General features: G+C 44.7%; 1 protein-coding gene across 1 annotated transcript in view; it reads left to right on the top strand.

Moving 5' to 3' along the window:
• Positions 1-236: 236 nt before the first annotated feature.
• The window catches only part of T265_00028 (hypothetical protein), a gene marked incomplete at both ends in the record, with an annotated part of 47914 nt that continues 28284 nt past the window's right edge, over positions 237-19866 (top strand). The window contains 8 exons of the mRNA XM_009163685.1: positions 237-299; positions 335-493; positions 532-748; positions 786-868; positions 903-983; positions 11553-11803; positions 14108-14324; positions 15683-15967. Coding sequence (XP_009161949.1) covers positions 237-299; positions 335-493; positions 532-748; positions 786-868; positions 903-983; positions 11553-11803; positions 14108-14324; positions 15683-15967 — 1356 coding nt within the window. The remainder of the gene's footprint in view (positions 300-334; positions 494-531; positions 749-785; positions 869-902; positions 984-11552; positions 11804-14107; positions 14325-15682; positions 15968-19866) is intronic.

Below are 19866 nucleotides of genomic sequence, written 5' to 3'. Positions count from 1 at the left end.
AAGAACAATGGAATGTGGATCTGGCTGGAAGTTGCCGAAGAAGATTTAATTACTCTGTTTGTTGTTACCATCGTCTCTTGCTTATACTCTGCTACCAGTAGATAGGGATTATTCGCGTGTCTTCTAACCCATTTTTTCTGCATTTCTTCATCTGCCACCCCTATCCTCAAGAGCATTCCAGCTTATGGCTTCTCACACTATGACCACAACTTGACTGAGTGACCGAGCCCTTTGACATGGATAAAAAGAAACTGGACTACTTCTACGACCTCCTAAATTCTACCATCTTATGTCACCAGGTAAGCTATCCTAATTTCTGTATTCGGATTCGCAGAATACAATCACTGGATTGATTCCTTCCTGTCCAAGTAGTTCTCATGCGTGGGTGCGTGACAACACCTATGCATCATTATCAATTTGGGGACTTGCACTCGCCTATCGCAAGCTGCCGGATGTTGACGAAGACCGGTCACGCAGCTACGAGCTGGAAAAGGTAACCCATTTGCATACGAACTATTTCTTGTCCTGTAGTGTGTGATCAAGTTGATGAGAGGGATTTTGGTTTGCTACATGAAGCAAGCAGACAAAGTGGAAACACTCAAGAAGTTTGAAGATCCCAAGCACTCTCTGCATGCGAAGTTTGATGCCAACACATGCAAAACTGTCGTTGGTGACAATGAATGGGGCCATCTTCAGATTGATGCTGTGTCAGTCTATCTCCTGACACTCGCTCAAATGACTGCATCAGGTCAGTTTTGTAACAGTTAGCTTATTTATCCCTCCAGGGATTCGCATCATATGGACTACTGAGGAGGTCGCCTTCATACAAAACCTGGTGTTTTACATTGAACATGCCTATCGAATACCGGTAAGCAACTTAGATCAGATAATGGATTGCTCAGGATTATGGTATTTGGGAGAGAGGCGATAAAACAAATCATGGTTTGCCAGAATTGAATACTACATCCGTTGGAATGGCCAAGGTAAGCTTCCTGTTTTCTTCTGAGTGCAGAGATCATGTTCTTCAATCTTTGTCTACGCTTAGAAGGCTCCCTTTAAACTCGTGTCAAGCTTTCCCATTTCCGTCTTGACAAATGTATCTGAAAAGAACAGTGGAGTTTTCGTTACGGTTTAGCACATTGGTTTCGGTTAGGTGGAGCCGTATTTGTGTTACCAGTGATTCGTTCGATAGCTTCTCGAATACAAATAGATACTGCAACTAATAGCTGGAGTTCCTTCTTGGTCGTGACTCCTTGGAACGGAAATCCAGCCTTGGAAGCTGGTTCGTCCGTTATCATTACCATGTCAAATTGTGTCTGGGCTGAGTAAGAGAACGAATTATGGTTTTGACTTGGATACTTTAATCAGAACGTAGTTGAATAATTTCCATTAGATTGTATCGTGTGATGAGTCCCATAACGATAATAGAATGTATGACTTAATGAGTTCCGGACTTTTAGGTTCTATACCCCTAGTTGTTTGTTGCTTACCGTGTACTCTAGCACGAAGTGCCGTCTCTCTGCCAAAGTATATACTTACGTTACTGATAATAATTATGTGCCCCCAAACATTTGTACACGACACTGACAGCGAGTTTTCTTCCCTTTCATGTAATCCATGTTTATGCAGCCTGACCAATGGCTGTAACCTTGGTGTTGTGGTCGAGCCTCAGTGCTGCAATAACCTCGCGAGGCACATTGGCTGTAGCTTCGTTTCATAAGGTTTAGCAATGTACAAAAAGCAAGGAACAACAGCTTGGCCAAGGGGAGCTAGCAATGGAGATACTACCAGTAGTTCCAGAGACTGAGTGAAATCAAACCCAAACCTCATGCTTGAACACCAGCCAATCAACGTGGTATTTAAACTTATCTACCTGGGCAGTTTTATAAGTTCTTGCAGACTAGCTAATGATGAGGGCATTTCTAGAGTCTGGATTATCATGATAGCTTTTGCTGACCTTCGTTACCTATGGCGTCGGCTTGGTATCAGTTTGTCATGGGCAGAGTGCACACTGTGGTAATTCGGTGCATGTTGCTCATTGGATTAGAAACGTGGTCTCTGCGAACAGAAAACACTCTAAAACTCACTGTTTGAAAGTCCATGCGTCTGAAGTATTGACCAAGTTTGGTGGGAGCATCCAATTATCAATGCTGAAGTGGTTTTAGGGAGAAGTAATAGTCCCATGGTAGAAAAGCAAATTGCGCTTTATAAATTATGGTGGTCAGGCTAATTACTTCACGTGTCACAGGACCGTCTGTCCCACTGAGTTTGTGCGCTCACCCGTTTGCTGACTGAGCTACTGAGAGACGAGTACGTCATGGTCTGGAACTAAACGTGGAAACCCCAAACAGTAAAATCGACCGAGTTGGCAACTGACCTGGTAATCGCTTCATCGATGCTTATTGACACTGGCAGGTATGGTCCAATCACTCATTCGGTGTTTTCTATCAAAGCTATCGCTGCTAAGTTCCTCACCATATCAGGTGACTAGAATGATTCAACATCAAGTAACTGACATGAACACTGTCTCTTATACTTGACTGTCTTCCCGGATCCCCATTTTTCGTTGACCGAAACCATGGCAACCTGAGCTAACACATCCCTGGTACGTGGTTTGTAAATGACTGAGTGTACATGTTCGTATGCTATCAAGAAGCTCTTTGAGCAGTTCTCATAAGTACTTAGTTTATTCCAGGTTGTCTTGTACGGACAACAGTATGTGGTCAACCATGATAGTCCTGGAGTCATGCAAATTACGTTCGCGAAAACTGTACCTTCATGATAAGCCCTAAGAAGAATGAAACTGGTCGTGGACTGTCGAAGAGTTTTCAGCAGCCTTATGAGTTGTGTTCCTTCAAGGCCACGCAGACGCCCTTAATATCGGGTTATTAATTACGGCAATTGCGACCGTGAACAGCTGATTCAGGCCATCTCAAGCCGGTAAGATAGTCCCAATTGTACCCTTTGTGTGAGCTCCGACTGCGGACGGAATTCGAAAGTATTGTGATTTTAGGTACACGCACACGGTATCCTAACGGACTTGTGCGCGATGTTTGATGATGAAATTATTGTTTGAGTTCCGGACCCTGTGTTAGGATGTACTCCGCAAAGTATTCTGTTATTTTCACAGGTTAGCTAACATCCCACATCGAGTGTCCTTGTAAAATCTTACTGCCTCTCAAGATGGTGGTTTGTGCATAAAGTGTGTAGTAGCCACTTTCACCTAGATAGGAACTAAAAGTTGAGTCCGATATAGTCACCACACCTCGAGTACGTTTTGGCGGTAAAAGTTTTGACGCATTTTAATGTCCTCCCCACAGGATCTACGCCCCCAGACATTCCAGGGACGACACACCTATCTCCATCCCAGAACCCTTTAAACTGGATCAATTCAGTTCACTCTCATCTTCCTCTGTATCCCCATCCACCTCTCAGTCAACCAATACATGTTCACGCTTAGTTGGGCTACCTACCTCACGACGCTGAATAAATCAGACGAGAGAGCATTTTTGGCAGTTGCTAATCTCCCTTCCCTAGACTTTATTTAGTTTGCAGCCGACTTCTGGTTGGTTCCACCTATCAAGGTCGTAGCTGTTACTTGGCTTCAATAAAAGGGCGCCACTCGTTGCCTCTGCAATCCCTAGCTTTATAGCACATGTTGTCAAGTCTCAGTACGTTAGTCCAGGTCTGAATGGTTTTACGGAGAAACGATCTGTCGCTATCGAACTGTACTAGCTTATCGTACCCTCTTTCATAAGACTCCTCTGCAAGTTTTCAGCCCACTTGTTACCGCAAATGACCCTGAAATTCACATCCAAGAGTGGGTGCAGAAAAGACACGCATCACCAATTAATACTTTTACAGGCAGAGGGGTTTATCCTTGTCATCAGAACAGTACAGGTGATATTTTCATACATCTGTTAGTAACCTATATTAAACTATTGTACAGGCGCAATACGGTACTCGTAAGGTTGCTGAAAACTCTTCGACTACTGACGACCGGTTTCGTCTTTCTTGGGGATCATCAGGTAAGCCCAGTCCCCGAGTTTTTGTCAATTTTATACTCTACTTGAACCCAAATTGTACGGAATCCATTCTACGCACGTGTGTATACTAATTTGGTTTTAACGTGTGACTCACCTGGAACCTAGCTGAATCTCTCGTTTACGATGTCCTCAATCATCTGAATCTAATGCACCAGGTCGCCTCATTTTACAGCTGGTACGATATTCGAGATATTGCAAACCATTCAGTTGAAGAACATTGTAAACAAGGGATTCATCTGAGTTCCTGGTGATTCTCACGTCAAGACATAAGCTATAATCTATTGTTTTATCGTTCAGGACCTTGCATAAAAGGATCGGCGAAGCCTGCCGTTCAAGCTAGATAGTAATTAAATTCAAACGACGGGGACTCAACCGGAGTTTCAGATAATTACCGCAAATTTTTCTCCATTGATCTCAAAACCTTTTAGTTTGGCATTCTTGCTTGCATATGTGTACAAGCTGCACACGATTTGCAGTTGGTGATAGCGATGATGAAAGTGACAAACAAAACGGGACCTATAGTGCTGCCGGTAGACAAGATTGAATGCCAGTTTCTCGTAATAAATTCCTTCGCAGTTTAATGTGCTGTCTTTGGCCACCATGAATACAGTTACCAGCAGTGATTTCTAAACTTGCATTCTGAAAGTACCCGTAAAATGGTGCCACGCAGTAATCTACTGTGACAGAACTGACGTGGGCTACGTACAGGGATAGCGAAATGTCCAGTACAGCCTATCGTTGGTATCAGTGCCGTTTTGGCTTCTGTTTGGTGGCATCAGCTTGTTTATCCGTACCAGTATCAGTTGACATATCTCGGCTGGAAACTGTATGCATTCTGTACCGTGACTATAGTCGAACTTACCGGCTCGAATATCCGTGGTCTGAGCCCAACCTCGGCATTTCGATTGCTCCTATTTAGGCTTGGGCAACCTGGCAGTATCCCAGCCTTCGTGCTTTTTTAGGTGGCTTGGTAACTATGCACCGAAAGGTTGTTGCAACTGAACGTCAAGTACTCATAGGAGGGTCAAATATCAATGGGGTACACCTCTTTACATAAAGCAAGGTTTTATTATCATTTATTTTTGAAGAGCATGGTCACAAACATAAAAAGTGAGTGCAAGCGATGAATGCGAAAGAGTAACGGGAGTATATGGGAGAAAAGAGAGAAACGTCTCATTCGAAATCATGCCAAGGACAGTGCCAGTCTGATGAGGTGAATCCCAAAGCATGTAAAGATTTTGGTATGGGAACACGCGTCTAAGGACCAACAACTACTACATAAACCCTACACAAACTGCTATGGTGCCCAACAATCAACAAATCCAAGCTGTAACAACCTTTCGGTGCATAGCTGCCATGCCACCCGAAGGAAACACGAGGGTTGGGACACTGCCAGGTTGCGGAAGCATAAACAGAAGTCGAGATGCTGAGGCCGGGTTCGAAACATGAACCTTTCGGTCAGTAAATTCGCGCTCTAACCACTGAGTCATCTCGTCCCCAAGGTAGCTTTCAAGTCAGGCAAGGCAGCAAACTATAAGCAGCATCAGTTTTCATGATCTGGCGTAGAATAAAGATGCAACTGGTGTATCGTCTTGCAGGACGGAACCCAGTTTTTTTCATGGAGTTCAGTCAACCTTTTATAAGATGAGACCAAAAGGCGTCTTCGATTTACGAGCTACCAGGCTATTCCTACTACAGTTTTCACGTTATACTCAGGACTGGAGATAGCTCAATGGTTAAGGCGCCAGCTTACGTACCGGAAGGTCCGTCGTTAGAACCTAACCTCAGTATCTCCACTGCTTCTGCCTAGGCGGTATCCCAGCGCTTGTACCTTCCTCTGTTGGCATGGCAGGTGGGCACCAAAAAGATGCTATGGCTGGACGATTTGATTTGATTCCTCTGTAAGGATAGAGACTACGGTGGATGTGCTCCATTCTTCTGGCACTTTATTTTTACCCCACATAACACCAATAAGTTTAGTCAGGTGGATAAATGGGGATTTTCCGCCTTCTTTGAAGAGAGATTGAAACTAGCCTTCATATCTTGCTATCCCCCCACGTTTTAGGTGGGATATTTTGCACTTCATTTCTTTTGGCGGGTAATTAAGGTTAACATTCCCCCCCCCCCGTACTCAGGGGATGTGGTTCAGAGAGTAATTTTTCAAATAGGCCTTTTTAAAAATGAGTTACTGATCCATCCTGTTCACCTGTTTTCTCCCTGACAACCACAAGTGGTCTTCCTTTGGCCAGTCAATCAAATTAGGTCGATTGTTTCTCGTGGCAAATATTTCTGCATCTCCTGAGCTTTCAATGTTCACCAGAACTCTCGGCTTTTCGTCAGACTCTTCTTAATATTTAGCATTTGGTGGATTTCTGTGCGCTATCGTACTCGTCGACCTGTGATATGAATTTCGTCCTACAAATCAGAACTAGTGATCGTTCTATCGTGTCAGGAAAGTCTGGCAGGTAGCTTTGATCGCCGCCAGCCTGGTTGTTATTGAATTTCGCTATGCTTCATTCACGTGTTCGTCACCAGCATTTTGTTGATTTATTGCAGACAGCAGTTGAGCTAGCCTAAATCGATACTGCCGAATATGATAAACTGACATATTTATTGGTGAGTCGCTCGCACTACGGCCTGGTAGAGATGAAGTTGCGTTCACCAGAAGAAGCGACAGTTTTAAATTGTAGCCCTCATCCGTGTCTGATACCAACGTGATCCAGTTGAGTGCATAATTGGTTTTCCACTTCGTGATTGCTGGTTTAAGTGGTGCGAATCCATATGTTGGAATATCAGGCTATTCAGATCCAGCTGATGGTCAGAGCACACCTGGGGGCGTCGTTGTCCGTATTTTGTGAGGTGAATATCGACTTCGCATTGACTGCTCAGGCGTGGCTCCAAACAGCTTGGATTATTGACTTGGGCATTCATACCACTGGGATGGATGACCGTATCAGTGTTCCTTGTCTAACGAATCTGCCTGGATAAATCTCGATAAAAAGTGTCCATCTCAGCGTCCGTTGGGGCATATGTCGAGACTACAATTAAGAGCCAAGCTTGATTCAGCTGAATAACCGAACTGTGCTCACTGAAATCCGAACCAGCAAAGCGCGTTCAGCTTTGAGGCTGAATATAGCACATTTCACGACTTGTCTTTTCTGGAACACCGGACACACAAAGAGTTAACTATGAAGAAACTGAGTTCGTTCTTGATGCCTTATGATGCATGACCGCACCTGAATCCTACGCGCTTGTCTCAGAGACAGCGTGCATCAATTTTAGGGGAATGTATGCTCTCGGCAGGCATTGTCTGTCTGATAATTTGACATAGGGTAAAGAAGTTGGAAGCTCCTTTGCAGAAGGAATCTCGTGGATGTATCAAAGCATTATTTTGTTTATTCATAATGGGAAATGGGTTGGATAAGACACACAGATTAGATAACTGACGATTAAAGATCAGCGACGTTTTCTGATAGGTTGGAAGGAAATTTTGAAAGATCACTGCTGAACATAAAACATTGAGGGCAAGTGGTACTTCGGACTCGCCCGGGTCAATCAAGAGGGCTTATTTTTCGTATATCCCGTTTTGAGGCTTGGACGAGAGAGGGGTCTCGTTCGAAAGCCCTGTCTCCATCCTCTCACCCAAATGTTTAACCCGTCGGGAAGCGGAGCCGACGATTAGGCAGATTTGCCTGCTTGACTACAGGGCGCAGGGTCCAGAACACAGTCCACTCATCATCCTGCGTGCTGTAAATGCTTTTGGAGCTGTATTGCGTACTCGATAGGTTTTGATTGTATTTCGACCGTATTGGATAAGTGGCCTGTGGTCACTGTCAACATCTGGGCGATGGTAGTTTGCGGTTTTTGGGACGGACTTCCTCTGACCCTCGCAACACATGATGAGCTGACAGACGAATAATGGATAGGCTGGACACTCCAGGTGCCTTCTCGATCATTCGGTTAAGCATCCACCATCGACTCCACTCAGTTCATTACTAACCTTCATGTCATAGACTGAGTCACCTACCCAATTTGAAACGGCTACCCAAAGGCAAGGAACCCCTGGAAGAAAAAGATCACGGTATAAGCACTCAACTTCTGCTTGATTGTTGTTTTGAAAACCTTCCCAATCCAGTTTTGTTCCATTTCGTCCGTTGCGATGTTTCCGGCAGACTAGGACATTTCTTCAAACACCAAAGAAAAGGTATACGGCCGTTTGTAAGAACCACTGAGAAATCGTTCTGATTGATGGCGCAACGAAGGAAGCGCTACACTACTGTTGCCTCGTCTGAAGCAAGCAACAATAAAATAGCCGAATTGAGGGTGTTTCCGACCAAGGAGTAGCCGTTTATTTATTTATTTATTTAATTTATTTATTTATTTACGCTGTGTCGCACTTTAAAACATCAGTTCAGATTCCAAAATTCAACCGCAGTACTTCGTGTGCATTTTGGATCTGGTTGAAACAATCACTGATCCGTCATAAACACTGGCGACCTTAATCAGGGGGCGGGTTTTACCTGGTTTTCAGTTTGTCTCAACTGAATGGGCCACAGATCTCGGATACACCAATGAAGTTGCCTTTTTGAGGATTGACACACCCCAGCTGCATCGCTTCTTTGCACTCTTCTTTGATAGGCTCACCATATTCAATACGATTCCGAACTAAAATTAAAACAAAGCTCCGCGAATGCCACGCTGCTATTCTTGTGAAGTCCGGCCCGTCCAAGTCGCCGCTCTTCACAGGTTTGGTTGTCACTTTCTTGGACTTATAGTGAGTGTCCTAAATGCATGATCTTCAGGCAACGCTACTTCATCATTTAGCATCTTTCCGACATTATTCGGTGCAGGCGCTTCAAATTGTTCGGACCCGAGGTGCTCGAGACTCCAAGAGGATGAAAATATTGATTAGTACAGCGGATGTGTATTCGACCCCGGGGAGTGTCGTTCAGTTTGTTTAGGTGCTGAATTCTTTATACCAGTGGCCGTTTTGTGTCTCTGTAATCCAGTTTTTCCCATTAGAATGGATAATGGATTTGCTTCCTTGTGTTACTGTAGAATTGGAAAGTTTTAATGAAGATTTCGTCCTGTAATGGAAGCCAATCTATGCTGAAAAGCAAAGAAGCCCTGTACAGTTGTTTCATCCTTATTGGGGATCATTAGAAGTGCGCACCTCATGTATTGCCATGGAGTCTCGAACCCGCGACCCTTCGGCGAGTAGTTTAGAGTTTAACCGTTCGGCCGCAAACACGGAACAGCAACATTACACCACTGGTAACATAAGGTCATGATTCGAGTCTGTGTTAAAATCCTATGAGGCTCCCAGTGGTTAAACCGTCACTACTCGTTTGGGTGAAGCATTTATTTGCGTTCCATGAGGGGAACCATGGATAAAACAAGAAAAGTAAATTAATGAGGGGACATAATCTGTGTTGCATGGTTTTGTGACCAATGTGTATGGTGTAGATTGGTGCGTTGGAACCTGTTCAGCCACCAATCCAGGCTGTTCCTGCCTCTTTGGGATCATGTAAGTAATAAGCAACCAAATGGAAGCCATCTGAATGGATAGGCGGTTGTCGCCATTCGACAACCGTTACCGGAACGTGCAAGTGAACAAGTGAATCCTGTTCATAGTGTCATTACTTTATTCGCTACCCATACGGGCTTCTTGCTTTGAGCACCTGTTGCCACTCCGCCAGAAAAGAACATCCCTCTAGCATGTTGAATCGATCCTATCATTTGTTTGTTTGTTTGTTTGTTGTTTGTTCCATTATCTTGTTTTTTTTCTACTCCGAGGATTGACCCCATATTAAGTATTCCATTTGTGCGGGTAGACTATAACGTGACTCAGGCAAGCTTCGCACCACTTCGTTACTTAGCGCTACGTGGCCAGTTGACAGCGTCAGGTCATAAAACTCGATTGTTTGGATTTTTGAACCACCAACAATCTATTTGAGTTGGACGGCAAGCAGTAAGGGCGTCAGGACTGTGCTAGCTTGTATAGTTGTATTTTGGTGCATTTTGACGTTCATTTCAGAATAGGTGGATATTTGATCTAGGGTTACATGTTGCTTTCCTTGGTCTACGGTCGATAACACCCGCACCACCTGAATCAGTTAGGCTTACTCACCACCCTCAGGCTTGATGTTGCTACTTTAGACGGTTCTGATCGAGCAAGTACATTCTTCGTCTGGGAAATTTCAGGTTTCGCTACCTACAGAACTGATGTTTTGCCACCTCGGTGTCTACCCGTTTGGTGTTCTGACTTTCAGCTGCCATGAATATGTTCGGAGGTTGTCAGCCGGCCGAGACCCGTATGTCGCTGTCGTACGCCAAACTGTCTGTCATTCGAAAAAGCCACCGGGAAATGAGACTTGAAATTTTCTGTTAGGTGACTTTAATCCCCCAGTTGAAAGTAAAAATTTGTGGCCTCTGATCATGTTGATAATGTTCAAGATTTCAATACCCAAAAGAAAACAACAACTAGGAGTGTGTTTGGGCTATTTTGCTCTTCCAGTATGGGAGGAACACGTACCGTACCTTGAAGCTCCCGATGATATGTTTCACATAGCTGTTCAGTGATTGTCACTTCCGCTGGATTGGAAAGTAGGTTGTATGACTAAGAGGGACCGTTTCACCTATGTTGCCGATCCCTCTGTACTCTGTGCTGCGTTTCGGCAAAGGTCCGTTGCTTACCGTTGCTGAACGGTCATGGAATCAGAAATTCGTATGTATGACATCCTTAGGGATTTCTGCTTCCTCACGCGTGTTATTTCAATCTCTACAACGTTATCTGTGCTATATTCAGGTTGGTTATCCAGAGCTCGAATACATCAAGCCATTTACCTGGTATGAAAGATGAGGTCAGGTAGTTCGAACTTCACTCATTGCATGGTATGGTTAACTCGAACGACGTGCTTAATGGGATCGGTCGGTGGTACTCTCAGTTGCTCTTACGAACCGCAGAAGCTTGGTTGTATCCCATTTGGTTTATTTGAATAAAAATTATCATCGATCATTATCCCCTTTGGTTCCCATATCTTGTGTTAATCAGCACATTGACCTGAAGGCGATGAGGCAAAAATCATTCGAGGCCTGTTGACAAGGCGCGGCTGTCTTAAGTATACTGGGAAGCTTAGCATCCTAACATCAGTTCCGCCCATTTAGGGCTGGTTAAAAACAATCGTGCCTGGGACATGGGCGGCATAATCGTATTTCCGTAGGTTTTTGTCAGTCTGTATGTCGTACCTTGTGCTGTGAGACGAAAGCATCCTCCTGTCGCTAATTGTGACCAAATTCTCTTAATTGCACTCCATGTGTGAAAGCGTGACTGACAGGTAAACCAGTAGTTTGAATACGATTTCCCCCTATTCTTCTCACTTGCTATCGTATTTCGCATTCTGTAGCTGTGTGAATCGCTTGACGAAATCCGGAACTCATTCATTTACCTACTCAAGCTTGAAGTGTTATTCTACATAAGCAAATTTGTTTTATCTCTCATGACAGGCTGCATTGGAGGCTATGACCGATCTTGATTTGTTTGGTGCTGATGGTAGTCCTCTATCCACAATTCATGTTTTCCCCGACGAGACGCAACAATGCAACACGGTTCTGGAAAGTGTTCTACCTCGCGAATCCAACTCAAAAGAGACGGATGCCGGTCTGCTCTGTATCATAACCTACCCTGGCTTCGCCATCACGGATGAACAGCTGAGTAAGCAGACGCGTGACACGATAGTTCAGAAGCTTCTTGGCAGGTAAGCAGTGTGGACTGAATGACTCAATCGAGTGAAATTATAATGACAGTCGTCTAGCTTTAAAACACTTTCAGTATGAAACTGCCACGCAACCTCAAAAGGTTTCCTGAACATGGTAGCGATCGAGACGCCGATGTTGGGTTCGAACCACGGACCTTCCTTGTCCGTCAGTTCGCGCCATAACCACTGAGCTACCTCGAGTTGGTTTGTGACTTGTAGACAAACCTGAGCTTTCTTAGCTCATGAATTTCAAGTTTACTGGTGTAATCCCTGGTGAGTGACTTGCACAAAAATACGCTGGCTTGGAAAAGCCAGCATGAGGATCAGGTGTCTTTGAGATTTTCTGGTTCCCTCATGTGATCCATAACGCTATTTATAGTAGTCGAGACGGACATGTTGGTGATATTTTTCTTCCCAGTTTGTGTTTGTTTTCGTAAGTTTGGCTTGCCAAAATTTTCCCCGTGAGACACTGCGTGCACCTCAACTTGGTCATAACTAGCATGGTGTGTATATCCGGATTACCTGTCAGAAGTCACAATGATTCTGTTACAAAGTTGAAATACTCCCAGCGTGTCTCTGGACATTGGAACCAATTTTTGTATAGTGCCTAAAAGACATTTCCGTACAAGTCTCAGTTTCCCAAGCGTCCACAATAATGTGCGTCATTGCACTATCCGATAAATTCCTGGAGGTAGAGGTCAAGTTGAACAGTCAAGCCTTTTTGGTCTGTATCATTGATTTGAGTACATTATCCTCAGTATATTGGGTGGCATCAAATGGTGCTTGCAGCAAGCATCGCAAGAGTATCATCCATAGATGTGGTCTGTGATTGCTTTTTTACAAAATGGAACTGCTTTGTGCTGGATCGGAAAGCGCTTCTGTACCGAAATAAGTCAGGCAAGCCCAAGACTATACAAAAGGACACGGGGGCGAGGTTGGAAGACATCAAGTTGCTTTACACCCTGCCGCTTGGCTGTAGACTCCGTCAATCGTCGTCACTGGTACTCGTGACATCGATTTCTTCCTATTGACAGGACTTCTGGAATTGCTCGTGCTGCCCATCTTTGTTTTACAAATTGCCAACGGACCCTTATAAAACTGCTTAACCTGACCCTTCTCAAGTCTATGTTCATCATCCAGCCGCGACTATGTGACTTCTTTTCAGCGTTTTATCTCATTGACTTCGATAAATTTCGTAATAGATAAAATTGTACTTTTGTCGGACACCACGAAGAGCTATGAAAACCCCGAACCGGCTGAAGGTGACCTCGAAAACAGAGAGGTGATGAAAGAATACGAACTCTGCCCATTGTGCCCATTATCGCCCCCTCATTATGTGGAAAAATCACATCTCTGTTAGGACTTACAACTCGCAGAAATTTCTTGAATATTGTAGTTATTTTGCTTCAAGAAACCTGCCCTCATACTGAGATTAATGGTGGTGTCATTACACTTGGTGATTACGGTTTGTTTCCAAATTCCGTGCTACAGCCTGCGGCGTTGTCAGATAAGTTAACAGGAAATATTGTTATACTAAAGTTCTTAAATTTCTTTCAGCTTAGGGATGCTGTTTACTGGTAGAGTGCAATTCCCACTGCATAATACAGTAAAAAAGTATTGCATGAATGACTTTGTAAGCGCTCTACTAAGTGCGGTTTTGGGTCATACCTGCTTGTGTTTCAAGCCATAAACAATCATTATCCGGTCAGTATGAGTATAGCGTACCATTTAGCTGCGGGCGAGTCACCAATTACTTTAGAGCTTCGTGAGGTGCACATTGCTGATGCTTTTGAACAAGCGTTCAACAGCTGTGCAGTTATTCTGGAATCTTCAGTATTTGATTGGCTTTGCCTGCAGGGTAAAAGCCAGATGATGTTGATGCCTCATTAGATGCCTTTGGTCTGGTACATATGACCCGTTAGCTTGCTTGCGGGTTAATTCACCCGATTTGCTGTTGAACTGTTCATTGTTTCTGTCGTCTAGTTTCTGCATTGCCATCCTGTCAGGTGAACCTTCAACCGGTTGCTGAAAACTATCTTTGAATCTTCATGGAATCTGGTTGAGTATCCCTCAGTAGGCCGTAGATCTTTTATGTGAACTTAAACCAGCAGCCTCACTAGGTTGTACCCGTCAAACCTGTGAACTGTTGTGGTTTTTTGCACGAAAAACCCTGTTTTTGGTCCTCATTCTATAACTGATCGATAGATTGTTTTTCACGTCATCCACTCCTTAACTGTGTTGTTGCATATGTTTGTGGAGGTGCGAATGCACATGATGGTTCTCTCCCTATTCGAAATGTCACAGATATGGCTGTCGTCGGTTTATTCGTGATGGATTCCGCACTGCCCGTGAAGATCCAAATCGCCAGTACTACGAACCTTGGGAACTACGTATGTTTGAGGGCATCGAATGTGAGTGGCCAATGTTCCTTGCCTGGCTGTTGCTTGACGCTGCTTTTCGCGAAGATTACGACGATGGTGATCGGTATCTCCAAATGCTCCAGGACGTGGTGGTGCGAGAGGTATGCAACCGGTAACGCTTTCCGTGCCTGCGTGTACTAGTATACCGTTGCACAAGCTCGGTCACCACTGTCATTGTGCGAATTGCTAATCTTGTTCACAATTCAGATTCTATAAGGTATATCCCTCTGGTAAGCAGGTACCTCCTATAGAGTCTACAACAAGCGTCCCGCGTCAACCGCGATCTGCTGGACGATCTCTCTGAGCCGGAATGCGACGCCCGCCTCCATGGTGGCTTCTCTTAGGAGTGATCGCTGTGCCCAGTCGTTTATCTGAATAAATTAATTATGAACTGCTCAGTGCTGTTTTGACTAGTTGATTAATCCGTTTAATACAGACAGACATATCCCAGTCATCTCGCTTCTTATGAAGTGCTTGACGGATATGCGCTGGAAAGTTATCACAGTTGGTTGTTCTCCTTTGTGGACTATGACCTTGAAGTCACCTAAAAAGTGCTTATCCAGTTGAAAATTTAGCTCCGCCCCCCTACCTCATTTTCTGTGAATTCACCACCTGGGTGATTTACGCTCTTTTTTACCTGACTTAGCAATGCACTGGATGCCCTTACACGGTGATCGTCAGTGGGGCTTTCAGCTAACAATTCAGGTCGGGCACAAGCTATACACCGGCTTAGACACGTGTGTGCTAGCAGTCCATTCTGCTTGTGAATAGAGGTGCACCAAATCGAATCTGGTTCACGGTACTATTGGCCTGACTGCAACAAAGAGCTCCAGTGAATTGGAACTCCATAGGGAATTCAGGAGATTACTTGGAAAGGTATCGTTTTTTTTATTTATGGAAGTGGGATGAGAAATGACAAGATCAGTTGAGACCACAGTACTTCAACTTTCGACTGATTTTTCGATGGACCGAATCTACACTGTTCTTTTTGCGGAACCACGGTTTTTCCTAGATAAATCAGAATATTTTAGTTTTTACTTTTTGTGGAGAAACGGCCACCATGAGTCGACTCACTTTTGACACCAACTCAATTGTTCCACGTTGAGAATTCTGACTTGGAAACAGGTGAGATTCAGCTGGTTCTTATCGGGATTATTCGGAAACTATTCAGTTCCATTGTCAAGGTATGAATAAGCTGATTGTATCAGTGGGTCTGGTTTCAAGACGAAACTGAGCGGATAACTGTATCCCAGACAGCTTGCAGAAAAAATACTATTCCGTATGAAAACATTCGTTGCATACCTTCTTTGTAACTGACTCGTTAGCTAGTGTGGCAGCAGTTCCTTTCCAGTCTTTGTGTAGTGCGGCTTTTCTCCTCAAATAACCATCCTTTTACTCACTCAGCTATTTCAACGCCACCCTCAATTGATGAATTCGCTTTACTTTCCGACACCATCAGTCTTCTGTCGCTTGTGAGGGTTTCAACGCATGGGAGAAACCAATGTGTCGTCGGACCAGTGAGGCAACCTCCTTGAGCAACACCATGACTAATGTGCTGATGCCAGAGACGTATGCCGTCCCAGTCGATCGGATCGACGCTGAATTGGCCAATCCACACTCACAGGACCGAGACGTCAAAGGAGCACTACCACATATATGGGGACAGTCGTTGTATATCCTGGCACATATTATTTACGAAGGCCTCCTGTTACCCGGTGAGATTGATCCGCTGGGCCGACGTTTGGTAAGTTCAACCTTGGCGCATCTATGTACTGTCATGAAACTGGTTTACTTATTCACTGAAAAACCTGTTCATTGCAACTGATGAATATCTGGTTTGAAGCATATACTAATCTGTGCATCAAAAGACGCATATTTCGGTGACATCTTTTCTTTGTTGTTCGCCCCCCAAGCGCTGACGGCTTGCATCTAATTCAGCCCGACTTCTGGTTCTACCAAAGTTTTGATCCACCCATTCTGCAATCGGTGCGCTGTTCGTGCTTACCATCCACCGATGGTCACCGATAGCAGTATCCTAAACTTAAGGCAACTCGCATAAAAACCGTCAGTATGTAATGTGTCCTCAAATAAAGGAGTGTGAAAACTAAAACTTTGTACAGCTTTACCCAGTGGCCAACTTTCTCATGTTAGCCACGGAGCCGACATACACTTCACTCAGGTAATACGTGTGGCCTTGGATATTGACGGCGCATTAAAATCCAGAGAGGATCACGACTGGAGCTCTCAATAAGATACTAGATCATTCGGCTGCCTAACTGCCATGCCACCAGAAGGAAGCACAAGGGCTGGGATACCACCATGTTGCCAAAGCCTAGACAGGGAAATTCGAGAGGTAGAGGTCGGTTTCGAACCACGAACCTTCGAGTCAGTAATTTCGCGCTTGAGCCATCTCGACCGTAATTCAGCGACAGTCGCTGTAATACTCTCCCCCAAGGAATTCGCTGAGAACGTGCAACATTGTCCGGCTAATCACGAGACTGAAAGACACGTGGCAGCCGGAGTTCGAAACGCAAGCTGTTGTGTCTTCCCNTATGTGCTTGTACACTTTAGTACCAGGCTTTGGTGAGATTCAGCAGTTTATCTGGCATGCTACCAGCCTTCAAGGTAGGATAAGGGGTGAGATGACTCAGTGATTAGAGCGCGAATTTACCGACCAGAAGTTCCGTGGTTCGAACCCGACATCTGCCTCTCGACTTCCCCTGTGTAGACTTGGGCAACCTGGCAGTATTCCAACCCTCGTTCTTCCTTTGGGTGGCATAGCAGCTAGGCACCGGAAGGGTGTGACAGCTGAACTATTATTGTTTATTCGTCAAGGTAGACTAGAAATATTCCTTATCGACGCATGTTACACATGTCAATGAGGTAAGCGGTGGTTGGTTACTGAAAATTGTAGCGACGTTTCAAAATGCGGCAATCTTTTCCCGGACAGAATCCTCCCTTGGTTCGGTCTGACATGAGACCTGTTTTTCCTGAAGCGACACAGCACCAGTAAAACAAAACACTGACTGCCATTCTACCACATTAAAAACTCGGCATTTCTCACACCTTTCGGTCATCCTTGAGTATCGGAGTAGTATCGAAAGCGTCTCTTACGGACGGCACCGCAGCATAAGCTGAGCTTTGTATTTGGGAGTAGCACGGGAATTTATCCACGATCAACGCCTCCGAGCTCAAAAGACACTTACTGTGCACAGTGCCTTGCCCTCACGCTAGGTCATCCCGCGCCGCCTTGTAAGTCAGACCTTGAAGTCAAAGGCTTTGGAGGGGATACCGGAAATAAGTCCCTATTAGCAGGCACAGAAGTCACCTCCCGGCGCATGACGCTGACTGTAAAGAAAAGAAAACACATCTTTCCTGGTTGAGGACGAAGGAGACAGGACTAAGAGTCGATATCCTCTTGTTGAAAAAGAACTCAAAGGCTACAGGACAGACGTCCATGCACCCGACAGGACCAGGCTGGCTGATCAAGGAAAACTAGTGGGGGTGGCTTTGACTGCACCTTTGAAGCTCTAATGCAAAGGCTGGTACATAACCAACACCCAAGCACACCCGAAAGCCAGTGGTTCTGAAGACGGACACATCCAATCCTGGACAGAGACGAGATTGGTTTGGTGCGAATGACTTCGCCTCCGTTACAGAGAAGAATTTGACGTTTGTCAAAACGATCGGAAATCTCACAAATGCACTGGCCCAAAATCCAACTAAAAGCACTAAAACCTCTATGGACGAAGGACACAGCAGCAACTCTATATCGGGAACGAAATCGAGGGAAGACGGACCGCGAAATCATCTGTGCACAGCAGACAACATTATGGCTCGTATCCTGCTGCTCAACCGACTAGTCGCTGACATTATTGAGGAAGATGTTCTTGAATAGCAGTATTAATAATAAAATAAGTAATAATTGTTCAGCTGTAGCAACCTTTTAGTGCCTAGCTGCCATGCCAGCGGAAGCAGACACGAGGGCTGGGTTACTACCAGGTTACCAAAGCCCAGACAAGAACAATCGAGATAGTGAGGTTGGGTTTGAACCACGGACCTTCCGGCCCGTAAGCTGGCGCCTTAACCACTGAGATATCTGGAACCCCGTTGGGGGCAGTGTAGATCTTGGAGTAATCGAATTACCATCGACCTATTTTTTGCCGCAAAGCAAATCCAAGTGAAATGTGAACGGAATCAACCTCTCTGTGAGCTGTTTATGGGCTTCAAGCCATCGACTTATTGAACACAGAAGCAGTTTGAAGTACCCTACGAAAGCTTAGCTGTTCGGACATATATGTCAACCTGATCGAGGCCTCACACTGAGATAAAGGCTCCGGTTCGGAATTGCGCGACTACCTTGAACGAGTTCGAAATCGACACCAGAGTGAAGCAGGGCTGTGTTCTTATCCCAGCCCTATTTAACAACCATCTTCAACCACCACCCCCGTTGCGAAAGTCGTGTACCAATGCAATACTGTTTGGATTGTTATTTATTCAGTTCAAAGCATGTTCTTTCCAGAACGCCGCTGTGCGAGTTCCATAGCTGTATGCTACTGTTTGCAGAATAACCCTTATGTTGGCATTCTGATGCAGAAGTACAGTGACTTGTTACGCCGTTCGGCTCAGCGACATCTCACTTTGGATTAACACTAAAATATTTGTCTTTTATCAGCCTGGTCCGCGGATTCAACATAAGGCAACCAAATAGTTGTGAGATAGCGTAGTGCACAAATTTCCGCCAGCATGGCAGTACAACATCCATATTCCTGGTTCCTGATAAAAGTACAAATTGGCAATCTGTCAAATACGGGTGGATAAGGTTCGTTCACTGATGTTTAGCCAGGTGGCCGTTGATCACCGAGCTTGGCTATTAGCTTGAAAGGTTTTCGTCACCATTCGAAGAGGCATCATCGTTTACACTCTCGGATGTGACATAGGCTCAGTAGCATATCAATCCCACAGGTGACTCACCTGAGGCCCAGCCGAATCTCTCGCGTATGATGTTTTACGTCTATGCAAAGTACCGAAAATGTTTTCATCCGATCGGCCAATTTTTATATTTCTACTGTAACCCTATTGGTCCGTTCACAGTTTGTGTTGCATTGTGGTCTGCATCTCTCGTATTCGACTGGTTTGATGTTTGGGTTCTTTTTGAGGGCTTTAGGCCCCACCACACAAAGTGGATAATATTGTATCAGTAGTAACTGTGCCTACTAGCCTTCCAGTGCTGCAATTAGCATCGCAGACTTTTTACATAGATGCTAAAAGACATTGTGGCCACTAGCTCCGGTCGTTTCAGTCATCCCTGAACTTCAAAAAAGATAAATGGTGGTGGATTATGCTTTTGTCACTCGTACTCTTAGACTATGTACTCTGCCTGTCAGTCATTCCCGGCACTGGCGCCTTTAGGAGTTCCCCTTTTCGTTCAGTGAATTTTTTCTTGGTCTTTTAATCATAACAAGAACTGCTCGTCTCACAGTCTATGAATTATGTCCAGTTGCACCTCAACTGCTCCTGTCTAAGTTTGGACAACTTGAAAGTACCTCAGCCCCCGCTCCTTCTTCGAGTTGCATGGCAGCTAGGCACCGAAAGTGTCTTAAAGCTAGACAGTCATCTTTATATATATATATATATATATAT

Source organism: Opisthorchis viverrini (genome assembly GCF_000715545.1).
Source record: "Opisthorchis viverrini unplaced genomic scaffold opera_v5_1, whole genome shotgun sequence".
Taxonomy (NCBI): domain Eukaryota; kingdom Metazoa; phylum Platyhelminthes; class Trematoda; order Opisthorchiida; family Opisthorchiidae; genus Opisthorchis; species Opisthorchis viverrini.
This window is presented reverse-complemented; position numbering and strand designations above follow the sequence as displayed.